Genomic DNA, 12,867 nt, shown 5'->3' on the forward strand with positions numbered 1-12,867 from the left:
CTATAATCTCTCATATTAACCTGTGTGATAAGTGATGAGCGAAAATCCCAATGTTTTGTTTGGATCCCAAACATGAACATTAAAAAAAAAAAAATTATCGGTTCGTGTTCATCGAAAATTCACGAACATTACGCACATGCATACAGATTATCAGGTGCAAAGCGTAAAATACGTAATAGTGATGCAATTACATAGCATAAATGTATTTTTTTCCGCCTGTGCGTATATACACAATGACTTACAGTACTATTACTGTGTATATTAATTATCACCTGCAATCACAGGCACACAGCAGAGCCAGACAGAAAGATTAATTAAATACATATATATATATATATATACACACACGCTGGTTTCTGTCACCCTCCCTACACTGAAAATTTCACAATGTTCCAAGCACTACTCGGTCAGCTCTCCCTCCCTACACTGACAATTTCACAACGTTCTAAGCACTACTCGGTCAGCTCTCCCTCCCTACACTAACTGCCACTGTGAATATTGCTGCCTAACTAAATTCAGATGCTGTCCCTGCTCGTTTCACTCTCCCTACCAAACGGCACAAGAATCAGGAAAGACTGTGAGGAAATTTGTCTCAGCATTGCGTTTTTATAGCATGTATGTAATGTACGTAATGATGCGAATCGTACAGCCAATCACAATAAAGCCAGTAGTGAACATGGCTACTATGTTACCTGATGTGCCCTTCCTTCCCCACACCTTTATTGGCTCTTTCAAATTGGTGGGAGGAAACTTATGCTGCTGCATACATTGCAAGATAAACGTTCGCTTGTTCGAAAATGTTCTAAAATGATTGTTATAACCATTCCGATCATCCAACAAATTGTTCATGATCGCTGAACACAAAGAATTAGTGGTACGAACATTTACGGACATGTTTGCTCGTTACTAATTGTGACAATGTGTGAACAATGATAAAGGTTACAATGTAGCCAATACTATATAAGCATGTTCTGTATGGATGGTGTGTGGGCCCTCTGGTGCACTCATTGAACCCCAGCCTGACAGTACAGTAGAGTAGAATGTACCCACACAGACTGCACATTTCATTGAGCTGCCTTATGGTTCAGATCTATAAAAAAAAAAAAAAAAAAAGTATATGCTTGGGAACATTTTTGAATCCCAACTCCTTTAAGAATTCTCCAGCTGCCACTTCCTAAGACCCGCAGCAACTTCATGCAGCGTTTTAGGTGTTCTTGGAGAGAAAAAAGAAAACTTCACTTTCTCAATAATCATCTCTGGCAGAAGCACCAGAAACATTATCTCCCATCCCACAGGATACTTAGGAGAGAATGTGCTTTTTAAGCCTGTGTATTACTAATCCGTGCTGAATTCATGACGACTTTTGTGTGGAGCAGAGCAGAGAAAGCCAGCAGGCTGACAATAGTCACACATATTAGTGACGGACATTGTATGTTATTTTCTTCAAAGAACACCATATGCTTGGCGCCTTCTTATACTTCAATCAATAGCGGAAGAAAAGTCACTGGCGGAAGGCATAAGAAGAAAGATCTGTATAGCTGGGACTTATTAGAGTGTAAAGCTACTTAACATGTATGTAACTATCATGCATACATGAAGATAATATATATGAGCTGGGACACAACATCAATGGCTTATTATGGAGAGTCTATACCCGTTCAGTGAAAATGGAGGCTTGTTAGAAAACCAAGATTGTTGACCTCCAATAGATGTGGCATAATCTGGATATCTAGTAAAACAACTCCTATAGAAACCAAATTATTGGGGGAAGGGGGGGGGGGGGAATTAGACAGACTTAAATAGAAACAGTTTGAAGGGAAAGTCCGGTATTGGATATATATATATTTTTTAAACATGCACCTACCTCCACGCCTCCACTGTAGGGGTCTGCTGTCCCCCGCTCTGGTTCTTGGTCCCCCGGCCTCTTCCTGGTCTAGGACATGTCAACCCCCCTCAGCCAGTCAGTGTTTATAGCGGGGGACAGAGGACCCCTGCGATATAATCGGGGAGGTAGGCGCATGTTGCGATGTTCAGCTACCTCCTTCCTCTTTTGATAAAAATGTCCAACATAGGACTTCTCCTTTAATTTGTGGTATTTCATTCTAACTATTCTGGCACATAACCAATTTCATCTTGATGAGGAGCCTGAGAGAGCTCAAAACATAAATACATCTTCTCTTTGGCTATGTTCACATTGAGGTTCTATGTCAGCATATTGGCAGAAAATTATGCAGATATATACCTTGACTTAACCCTACCTCACTTGAATGGACCCAATGTAGCATCCTAAAAAGTATGTTCAATCTTTATCAGAGTTAATACTTCTATATTAAGGGGCTTAAAGTGCAGTAGACCACATTTTTTCTATCCTGCAAAGTAAAAGTATGAATTTGGAAAATGGACTCAGCATAGTCAGTTGTAGACTATGTTTGGCCTATTAAAGTGAATGGGACTGCTGTAGGTACACCAAGGCATACATTTCTGCTAGTACGCCATGGTTTACCACAAATGTAGCCCTCTTTCATTGTTTGAAGACAATCGTATCCAGAATAATAGTTGGGTTCCCATCCATTGATAGTGGGGAGCAGGGTGACAGTGACTGGCTTAAATCCATCTTTGGTTGGAAACAGGACAAGTGGAGAGAGGAAAGTGCAAATCTTTGTATGATCTATCATGAAACGGGATGTGACAACCTGAGGCTATAGTCTGTTATGGGATACATACGGATGAGAGGCACTTTAATACACAAATACACAAATACTTGAAGTACAATGTAAGGTGATAAGTATGGATATAAAAGACCATAGTAATTATAGAGCACTGCTCTTCTGTCACTTCTCGGCTCTTTTTGCAGTGAAGGTTGCTAGTTTTCCTTTCCGCCTGCCGGGGGTAATTAGCGTCATGTAAAACATCTAATTACCCCGCTCTTGATGAGGCCATCCCTGTTAGGGACAGGTCAGATTTACATTTGCACTATAGATCTTCACATCATGGAAATGGCCTAACCTGACACTCCACTCAGACATACAATCAGTCATGGCACTGGGTTCAATCTTTCTTTAAGATGTGGCAGGTTGCCAATTGTTCTCCAAACTTGAGAAACAAACAGTATCATACAAAGCACCAAGATATATTGGAGATTAACCCCTGAGTTATCGTCAGAGGTTAGAAACCTTCCGATACTCTATAGGGGAGGTAGCTTGGATACAGTGAAATTACATTTAAAAAATAATGGCTACTTCACAGTCTATTCTATCTGGGAAAATCTAAAAAATGAGACTAATCTTTAACCTGTTGGTTAGCTAAATAAGCCATAAAGACTATAGACACCATCTCGTCTCAACAAGCCTTAGCCTATTTTCTCTTCTATAGCCTCTACGTATTGCTGTGTGTATTCTTCTTTCTTTCTGCACTTGTACAAAGCCAATATTACACTCCCCTAGAGAAAGTTATTTGCGTACTTTACTCCCTTTCTACAGCCTGTTTGAGCTGCCCTCCAAGGATGCTCTCCCCCCGTCTACACTCTGAGCTGTTGTAACCAGTCCATGCTGTTATCTCTGCTGTATGGGTTTCTAATTTATTTTTAATGCCACCTCTTTATGTGGAAAGAGTTTGTATTTTTTAAGTTTAGTATCTTTTTCTATTTTAGGATGATTTCACACTTAGCAGTTTAAAGTAATATCTTTCCAGGCATGTGGCCAGATGTTAGCTGAAAATCTGTAAGGAAATTGAATTCACTCAACCTACAATATTTTTTGTGCAGAGTTCAATCACCTGACAGATATTTCACCAATTCCCCCATACATATAATTTTTTAGCTTGGCTGAACCTTTCATGTGTTGAGATTAGAGAAAAGGGGGTGTTGAGAAAAGGGTGTAAGGCACTGCCAGAAACTCTGGCAACAGTTGTCAATTGCCCACCCCCCCTCCCATTAAAAAAACGGGTCAAGCATTTGCATTCCAACATTACTGATCATCATAACTCCCTTATCTTGGGGTAGAAACGGGAGACTTCCATACACAACAAACAGTTGGTATACTATTAGATGTCTTACATCATTTCACAATCCTGTGCCAAAATTTTGGCAAATTTTTGCCAGAATTATTTTGGCATCTTCTTTTCTCCTGACACGCCATGGCAATGTGTGAAGATTAAAGAAGAGCGCAACTCGAGCATACTCAAGTCCGATCGTTCAGCATTTGAATACCGGTGGTTGAAGAAATTGTATGCATCCCTAAGGAAAGGTGGAAAACCATATGTGCAGCCTATAATCTATGACTGTATCCATGTTTTCCCAGATTCCCAAGGGCTGCTTCAAACTTCTTCACCCACCGATATTCAAAGTGTAGACTCAAGCATGTTCAAGCTATGCTCATCTGTACTTAAGATGTAAAAAAAGGTCTGAAGCACATAATAAATGTGGTGCAAACCACTGCTACAATACAGTTTTTCTAACCAAAGTCAGAAATGTGAGCGACAATACCCAGCCCATATAGACCAACTCTATGGAAGACGCTCCCGTATTAGCAATGCTGCACCCATAACCATCCTTATTAGCTCTTCTCCTTAGATTGCGAACCAGTTTGCATGTCCCTTACCCATCATTTCTGAGAGAGCGGATTATACCTGCTTCTGTGAGATAATACCGCCAACTATAAGCTATGCAGGCCTATATGACTGCCTCCTCCCTGTATACATCCCGAAATCAACTAGGGATTAGTCCCCCCTCCCCCTCCTAGAATATATACATGTAAAGAAAGAACAATGGTTAATATTGACTCTGCAGTGTTGACTGAAACGCGCCTTATTATGACGCCCCCCCCCCCCCCCCCATATCTTATAATGTACATTTAATTAATCGCCATCGCTAATTCACAGCAGAAATCAATTCTATAATTCCTTTCATGTGTAAACTATATTTTGGCTACAGCAATTCTCCATTACGTGATGTGATTCTTCCCTACGTTACGCATGGAGAATTAACTCGTCCCCGAAGATAGACTGCAGCTCTCTCTGTAATAAACCAATAGCGTTTAAAATGTAAATCACGTTTTTTTTTTCCCCCCATCCGAGCGCGCTGAGATTTTTTTTTTTTTGACACACGATCTGAAGCTCCTACCTTCACATTGTCTGTTCTTTAAGTTTCTCTGGAAGCCGGTTTTACAGTGACAAAAAGCAGGTGTGCTTGTTTGATTACAGTAGGCATCATCTCCGCAAGGATTTACCTCTGATTCGCAGGAGTATAAGCCGGGCTCTGAAGGAAAAAAAAAATTTAAATTCAGCCAGCGAGCTTCCTCCGAAATAAATCACATCCCAGCGAACGCTTTTAAAAGAATATTTTAGTCAATCATTTTACAGTCATGAAAACTGTAGGTAAACCCAAGGCATGAAATGGCAGGATAAAAGACGGGTATTTAGGAAAACAATCATGTAGTGTGGAGCGATTCATTGTGGAGCTGCGCAAAGAGCCGACGAGAGGAAGGAAGCAGAGAGACAAAACAGCAAAAATACTAAAGATAAAATGTACATTGTGCTAGAGATAAACTTCCTTAATATCCCCTCCCAAAACTGCATCCACAGTATGTACTCTCCATAGTGCACTACCCCTACAGCATGGCATGGCTTGCAAAAAGACTAGTGCACTACCAATTATATTACCATCTGTGTATAGGTATGCATCAAAATAACATAAAAAGGAATGCAAACATATGAAGTGGCAAATACCAAATATAGGCAAAGCTGCAGATACGGTTGTTTACATAAGCCATCTTGGAAGATAGGAGAAACAGAGAGAAACAGAGAAACAAAGGGGGAAACAGAGAGAAACAGAGAAACAAAGGGGGAAACAGAGCAGAAACAGAGAGAACAGCTCAGACACAGATTTCTTTGTCTTCAGTGCAAAGCAGCAGGATCAGAACTGGGGGAAGGAGACTGAATAGATAATAACAAGTATAGAATGAACTGTTAATCTTATCATAGGCAGCAACATTTGAAAAATTATGTTTGAGAATCCCTTTAGGCTGTGTTCACACTACGTATATATTTTCGTAAAATCACGGCCATTGTACAACGGCCGTGATTATTACGAAAATATACGTTACCTCTCCGTCTATGGGATCCCAGCTGGAGTGTATATACACACAGTATACGCGCCGGCCGGGATCCCTAGTGGCGCCGCCAACAACTGACATGTCAGTTTTCTGCGGCCGCTATTCAGTGAATAGCGGCCACAGAAAACCATGTCAGTGCACACTGTGGAGCGAGAGTGGAGAGTTCTGATGCGGGCGTGCACGGATGCGCCCATATCAGAACCCTGCCGCCGAAAAGATCTTTAAGCCGCTACTGCAGTACTGGCCGGGATGATCTTTTCAGAGACCGGACGGGTCACGGAACGGCTGGTCTTTTACGATGTGTGCACATAGCCTTAAGGTAACAAGTTTTATATTAATAAAGGGAGAGCAGGAGTCTGGGGCGGCTGTATTACAGTTGCCTGACAGTTGCATTCTCCTCACATAAGAGCGGGGTGTCCTGGGGTTAAATAAAGTCCCTTCTCCATGATCCCTCCAGCTTTGTTTTTCTGTAACCCTCGCTGATCTGTTTCTCTCAGCCCCGGGTCTTCTTTTTGTTAGGGTACTGTGACAATTCTCTTACTCTAAAGTCAAATTGTGGAAGCATAAATGGGGTGGATGGAATTTAACTTGCTGGAGGCCCCCATTAGCGCCCGGGATGCTAAGGAGGAAGGTATGTGTTGGTGTAATCTTCAGCTGGGAGCACTGATAGGAGCACTGCCCCACCACAAATCACTGCCCCGCCCCAACATCTGGTCCACCCATTTCATTGATTATTAATCACTTCAGAAATGGAATAAGAATCAGTATGGCTGAAAATCCATGCCTGCCACAGCTAAAACAGGTATGCACAAGGCATAAACCATCACCTCTACATTATTCTAACAATAATCTTGTATATTCAGATATCATTATGAAAAACCAATAACATTTTGCAAATCTAAAGAATTTATTAAGTATATCAGATGGAGATTTTCATTAAAAAAAAAAAAAAAAAAAGCATTGGGCATTCTACAGCAGTGTGAAGAATATATAAAAAGCCTATAATTCATCAAACCCTCCTGGCCGGACATCACTACTATATTTTTTGTTTTACATGCAAACCTTTTTGTAGGAGGCATAATGTCGGAGCAGGCGGTATATCAGGTGGCATGGCCGGCTGTATACATGTCACCCCTGTAGGGACACACCGCATAAAATTTTTTCATTTGAGTTAAAATGAAATATTCTGAATACTGTGGAATTCTATCTGCACCATAAGTTGCGGTATACGTCCCTCGCAGCTACGGAGGAAGATGCACGTAATCCAAAGCAATGGAGGAGCCAGAGAACCATAATGTTGGTGAATCGACAAAAAATAGTTTCCATGACAGCAACAAATCCAGATATCTCCTCTCTTTATTGTTCTGCATTGTCCCTCCAGCTGAGGCAAAACTACACTTCCCATCATTCCTAAACAGATAAAGCTACGGTAACACTTTGGCTGTCCAGGCATAATGGTAATTGTAGTTTTCAAACAGGAGGAGGGCTTCAGGTTTCCATTCTCTGTCCTGACTTACTTACAGTCCAGCTAATATTACCACATGGAAATGAAGGGCAGATTTAAGGACCTTTTAAAAGGTTCTTATTCTCTTTGCAGAGATCCAGCATTTATATGTAGCTTTAAGGAGGTTTTCCCAACGATGGAACTGATTTCCATCAGTCCAATAAAATAACATATATTGGTAAAGTCATTTTTATTACCTTTATGTATTCGGTCATGCTCTGTTGCCTTTTCCACTTTCTGCCTAGTGTACATTCTATAAGAGACTTCCTGTTTCTGCTATACACTGTAGCTGGAAATTCAGCCAACTTTATCTCCCTCCCGCTACACTTTCTTAATTATAATCCCACCCACTATACCCACATTCAAGGGTCCAACAGAAGACAACCCAGTATAGAGGTGACTTTGGAGCCAACCATTTTCACTTAGGATCTATTTCTTATGCGTCGATTAGAAATAACTATTAGATCATATTGATTATGTTCCGATTGTGTGCAATCTTAACTATAATGATTACAATGCAAATATAATTGGATGATAACAGGTATAGATGGAGGGGTGAAACCTCAGAATAATCACCTCTAATGTGTTTAAAGGGGAACTCCAGATAAGAAAAACTTGTTTTCTATTAAAATAACATTAAAAGTTATATAGATGTGTCTATACAATGTATTACCGTATCTGTACAATTCTGCCACACTGCTAGCTGATAGAAATCCAGGAAGTGAAGAAAAATGGCCTCTGTACCAATTTACATTGTCTCCTGCTCCTGCTGCTCTCCCCCCTTAGGAGACAAATCTTCCATGCCTCTGTCTCACATTGTGTGTGTTTGCTGATGATACAGAAAGGTGGCAGGGCGTGATATATCATAGGAGGCTTGGCTGGATCCGCTAATCCACTGACTGATTCACCATCTCTGTCCGGCCAGAAGCAGGTGCAGCATAATTTTGCTGATTGGGATAGGTGGGGGACTGTGATGGTCAGCTGAGGGAAAGCATTGCATTCTGGGAACTGCTGAACCAGGAAACACAGAAACACAATACAGAACAAACCCCCCCCAAACAAATGGATTTTTGGTAGTTTCAAAACTGGGATAGACAGGTAAGTAATGCTTTATGCTTCTGCAGAAGTTTCATATTTTTTTAACCTCTACCCGGTGTACCCCTTTAAGGAACCCAGTATAACCCTGACCAGTTATACAAATCTCCATTCACAACAATAGGGTTGTTAGTGGTAAATGACAATACTGCAGTTCTGACTCCTGACATCACATCTCCTCTTCAAGATCACAGACAGAATTACAATGTAAAATTATAGGTGACGCCTATACACAGCTAGAAAAAAGATTAACCAAAGATAATAGCTGATGCTCACAGTTTATCTCCTCCCCCTTTGCAGAGACCTCTACACATGTCACAAAGCATGACCACCACACTCTCCCATACAAACCAATGAGTCAGCTCCAGACTATAGTCTCCTTTAACCATGTGACTGTTGTAAAGTGTATCTTGGACTACTGTTAACCGTGCAGAAGACCAGCTCAGAAAAGATGGCTGCCACTATGATTATCCTTATAAGTATAAATAAAAATTACATCAGATAATAAACTTGGTTTAAGAACGTTTTGGTTTCAGAGCTCACAGTTTTTCAAAATTGTGACTTGGTTTAAGAGCATTGCTTTGGTTTAAGAGCTCCCTGTACTGGGTGGGAGCGTGAGTGGAGGAGGAGCATGGTCTGCATAGCGGGGTCTACAGCACTGTACTCTGACCCAGGAAGTCTCCCTCACCTTCCAAATCATAGCAGATCCACTTCAGGCTTACATCAGGGGACAGGACTGTGGAGGTAATCTCTCCATAGCTGTAACCCCTCTCTCCCCAGACAGAGAGTGCTGCATGTATGTGCCCACATCTGTCCTGCTCATTCCTTCCTGCTCCCTGCAGTCTCTGTCAGCCCTGTGTGTTTCCCATCCTCTCCATTACTGTACAGTAACTTATAATATCACAGATTCTGCTGTTTTTGAATGTTTGTTTTATTTGTTTTACATGTTATTCAGAATAATAAATCATTATTTTTGGGGCGTGGAACAAATTGTCTGCATTTGTATGATTTCTTATGTGAAAATTTGCTTTGGTTTAAGAGTGAATTTGGATTACAAGCGCCGTCCTGGAACGAATTATGCTCCTAATCCTATTTATTTATTTTTAATTAGTAAGAAAATGAAAGGTAATATAATCCCTTTAATATGAAATTGTGTATATGATGCGGAGCTTCCTGCTGACCTGATGCCAGGTTCAGGTATCTTCAAAACATATCAGGAAGCAGCAGAGTCTTAACATTTCAGTAGACAGTCAGCTGGAAGTGTAATCTGGATGTGGATCCAATTAGGGATGATCTTTAGATCTATCATCTTGTTTGCAGGACTCTTATCTGGCCTCTACACCTGGTGGACGCCACTCGTCTGGGATATAAATATCAAAATATCTATCTGCATCCTCAGATACCGGAGTCAGGATCTCTCTCTATATCTATCTCCCTCTCTCCAAGTCTGCTTTGCACACCATCCTGTCCAAATCCTTACATACATTGCTGCACACAGGGCCGCCATCAGGGCAGTATTGGTAGCACAGTTGTCAGGGGCCCGAGCCCAGACTAGGATCAGAGGGGCCCGGCCGACCTGACAGCTGTACTGCACACAGTTCCCTCCTGCCTGTCTGTGTCTATAAACTATAGACAGGTAGGCGGGTGTACCTACCTTCAGTTCCTGTCTTCTCCTCTTCTCATGTTGGGACAGAAAAGGAGGAGGGGGAGGAGGGTCCCAGAGCGGCTGTGAGGAGAAGAGTAGCTAAGGACTGCACCACATGAGCTTCCCCACTAGAGATGAGCGAACCGGGTTTGGATTCGAGTCGATCCGAACCCGAACGTTCAGCATTTGATTAGCTGGGGCTGCTGAACTTGGATAAAGCTCTAAGGTTGTCTGGAAAACATAAATACAGCCAATGACTATATCCATGATTTCCACATAGCCTTAGGGCTTTATCCATCTTCAGCAGCCACCGCTAATCAAATGCCGAAAGTTCGGGTTCGGATCGACTCGAGCATGCTCCAGGTTAACTCATCTCTATTCCCTACATACAGAGGTGTGTGTGTCTGTGTCCATGTAATGTGTGTGTGTGTGTGCGCGTTAGTATGGATGTAAGTAAGTAATGTGCATAAGTGTGTATATCTGTGTAAAGTGTGCCTGTATGTAATGTATACTGTAGTCTGTGTGTATGATATATAGTATATAAAGTGCGTGTGTGTGTTAGTATGGATGTAAGTCTGTAATGTGCATAAGGCTATGTTCACACAACGTGTGATGGCAACAATGGCCGTACTTTTACGTAGTGGGAACATAGCCTAAGTGTGTTCTGTATATCTGTGTAAAGTGTGACTGTATGCAATGTATACTGTATGTCTGTGTGTATATGATGTATGGTATGTAAAGTGCACCAGTGTTTGTGTGTACATGTATGTAACCTGTATGTTTGACTTTAGATATGTAGGATTCTGTATATTAAACTCAGCATGTTCGTCCATATGACCCTGCGGATGTCACTGTAGCCGCCTCGCTCCTCATTTCAGCGCTGTTCTTATTTTTGGAGGAATGAGGGTCTAGGCAGCTACAGTGACAGATCAGCAGGGTCACGCTCTAGCAGTTTTTGGAGTTAAAGTTTTACTTTAATTTAAATTCATTTTTGACATGTTAAATATGTCTGGTTCAGCTAAGTAGCTGGTTCAGCTACACGGAGCAATAATCTGCCAAATCAAGCTGATTAGGCAGATTATCCCCAATGATCAGCTAATGAAACAATCATCGGCTGATCGGTTTCATTTATTCCAGCTTAAGGCTAGGTTCACACTACGTATGAGACCGGCCACTCCGTGACCCAGCTTAAGTACCGGCCGCTCGCTTCATTGTGTGAACTGACAGGGTTTCCTACGGCCGCAATTCATTGTATTGTGGTCGCAGAAAACGGACATGTCAGTTATTTGCGGCGCCGCACACGAGATGCCGGCCGGAGCATATACTGTGTGTATACGCTCTGGCCGGGATCCCATAGAAATGTAGGCAATGTTCCACACTGCATAAAGTATGGCCGTTGTTGCCGGTGGCAACAACGGCCGCACTTTTGCTTAGTGTGAACATAGCCTAAAAATCAACGGCTGTCGAGTGTGCATCGCTATTACACGTAGTGATGTATCGCTATTACACATAGTGATGTACGCCCTGCAGCCAATTATTTTTAGGCTGCTGAATGTGCAAGAATTTTTTTTTTTAAACCTTATGCACACCTCTCCACGTTCCCCGGTGTCCTTCTGTTTTCTGCCCGCTACCAGCAGCCGCCGTTGGAACTTCTTAATCATGAACCAATCTACTGTGCACTGAGTCGGGGACTGAACCATGCTACTGGGCACTGTGCTGGGGAGTGAACCATGCTACTGTGCACTGAGCCGGGGAGTGAACCATGCTACTGTGCACTGAGCTGGGGAGTGAACCATGCTGCTGTGCGCTGAGCTGGGGAGTGAACCATGCTGCTGTGCACTGAGCCGGGGAGTAAACCATGCTACTGTGCACTGAGCCGGGGAGTAAACCATGCTACTGTGCACTGAGCTGGGGAGTGAACCAGGCTACTATGCACTGAGCTGGGGAGTGAACCATGGTACTGTGCACTGAGCTGGGGAGTAAACCATGCTACTGTGCACTGAGCTGGGGAGTAAACCATGCTGCTGTGCACTGAGCTGGGGAGTGAACCAGGCTACTATGCACTGAGCTGGGGAGTAAACCATGCTGCTGTGCACTGAGCTGGGGAGTGAACCATGCTGCTGTGCACTGAGCTGGGGAGTGAACCATGCTACTGTGCACTGAGCTGGGGAGTGAACCATGCTACTGTGCACTGAGCTGGGGAGTAAACCATGCTGCTGTGCACTGAGCTGGGGAGTGAACCATGCTGCGGTGCGTTGAGTCGGGGAGTGAACCATGCTACTGGGCACTGTGCTGGGGAGTGAACCATGCTACTGGGCACTGAGCCGGGGAGTGAACCATGGTACTGTGCACTGAGCCGGGGAGTGAACCATGCTGCTGTGCACTAAGCCGGGGAGTGAACCATGGTACTGTACACTGAGCCGGGGAGTGAACCATGGTACTGTGCACTGAGCCGGGGAGTGAACCATGCTGCTGTGCACTGAGCCGGGGAGTGAACCATGGTACTGTGCACT

At 42.8% G+C, this 12,867-nt stretch overlaps 1 protein-coding gene across 1 annotated transcript in view; it reads right to left on the bottom strand.

The window, feature by feature from the left end:
- Positions 1-12,867, bottom strand: part of LRP1B (LDL receptor related protein 1B) — a 631,601-nt gene that overhangs the window by 59,497 nt on the left and 559,237 nt on the right. Inside the window, exon 73 of the mRNA XM_069982660.1 lies at positions 5,120-5,254. Within this exon, the coding sequence (XP_069838761.1) occupies positions 5,120-5,254 (135 nt within the window). The remainder of the gene's footprint in view (positions 1-5,119; positions 5,255-12,867) is intronic.

This window comes from Dendropsophus ebraccatus, chromosome 9 (genome assembly GCF_027789765.1).
Source record: "Dendropsophus ebraccatus isolate aDenEbr1 chromosome 9, aDenEbr1.pat, whole genome shotgun sequence".
Taxonomy (NCBI): domain Eukaryota; kingdom Metazoa; phylum Chordata; class Amphibia; order Anura; family Hylidae; genus Dendropsophus; species Dendropsophus ebraccatus.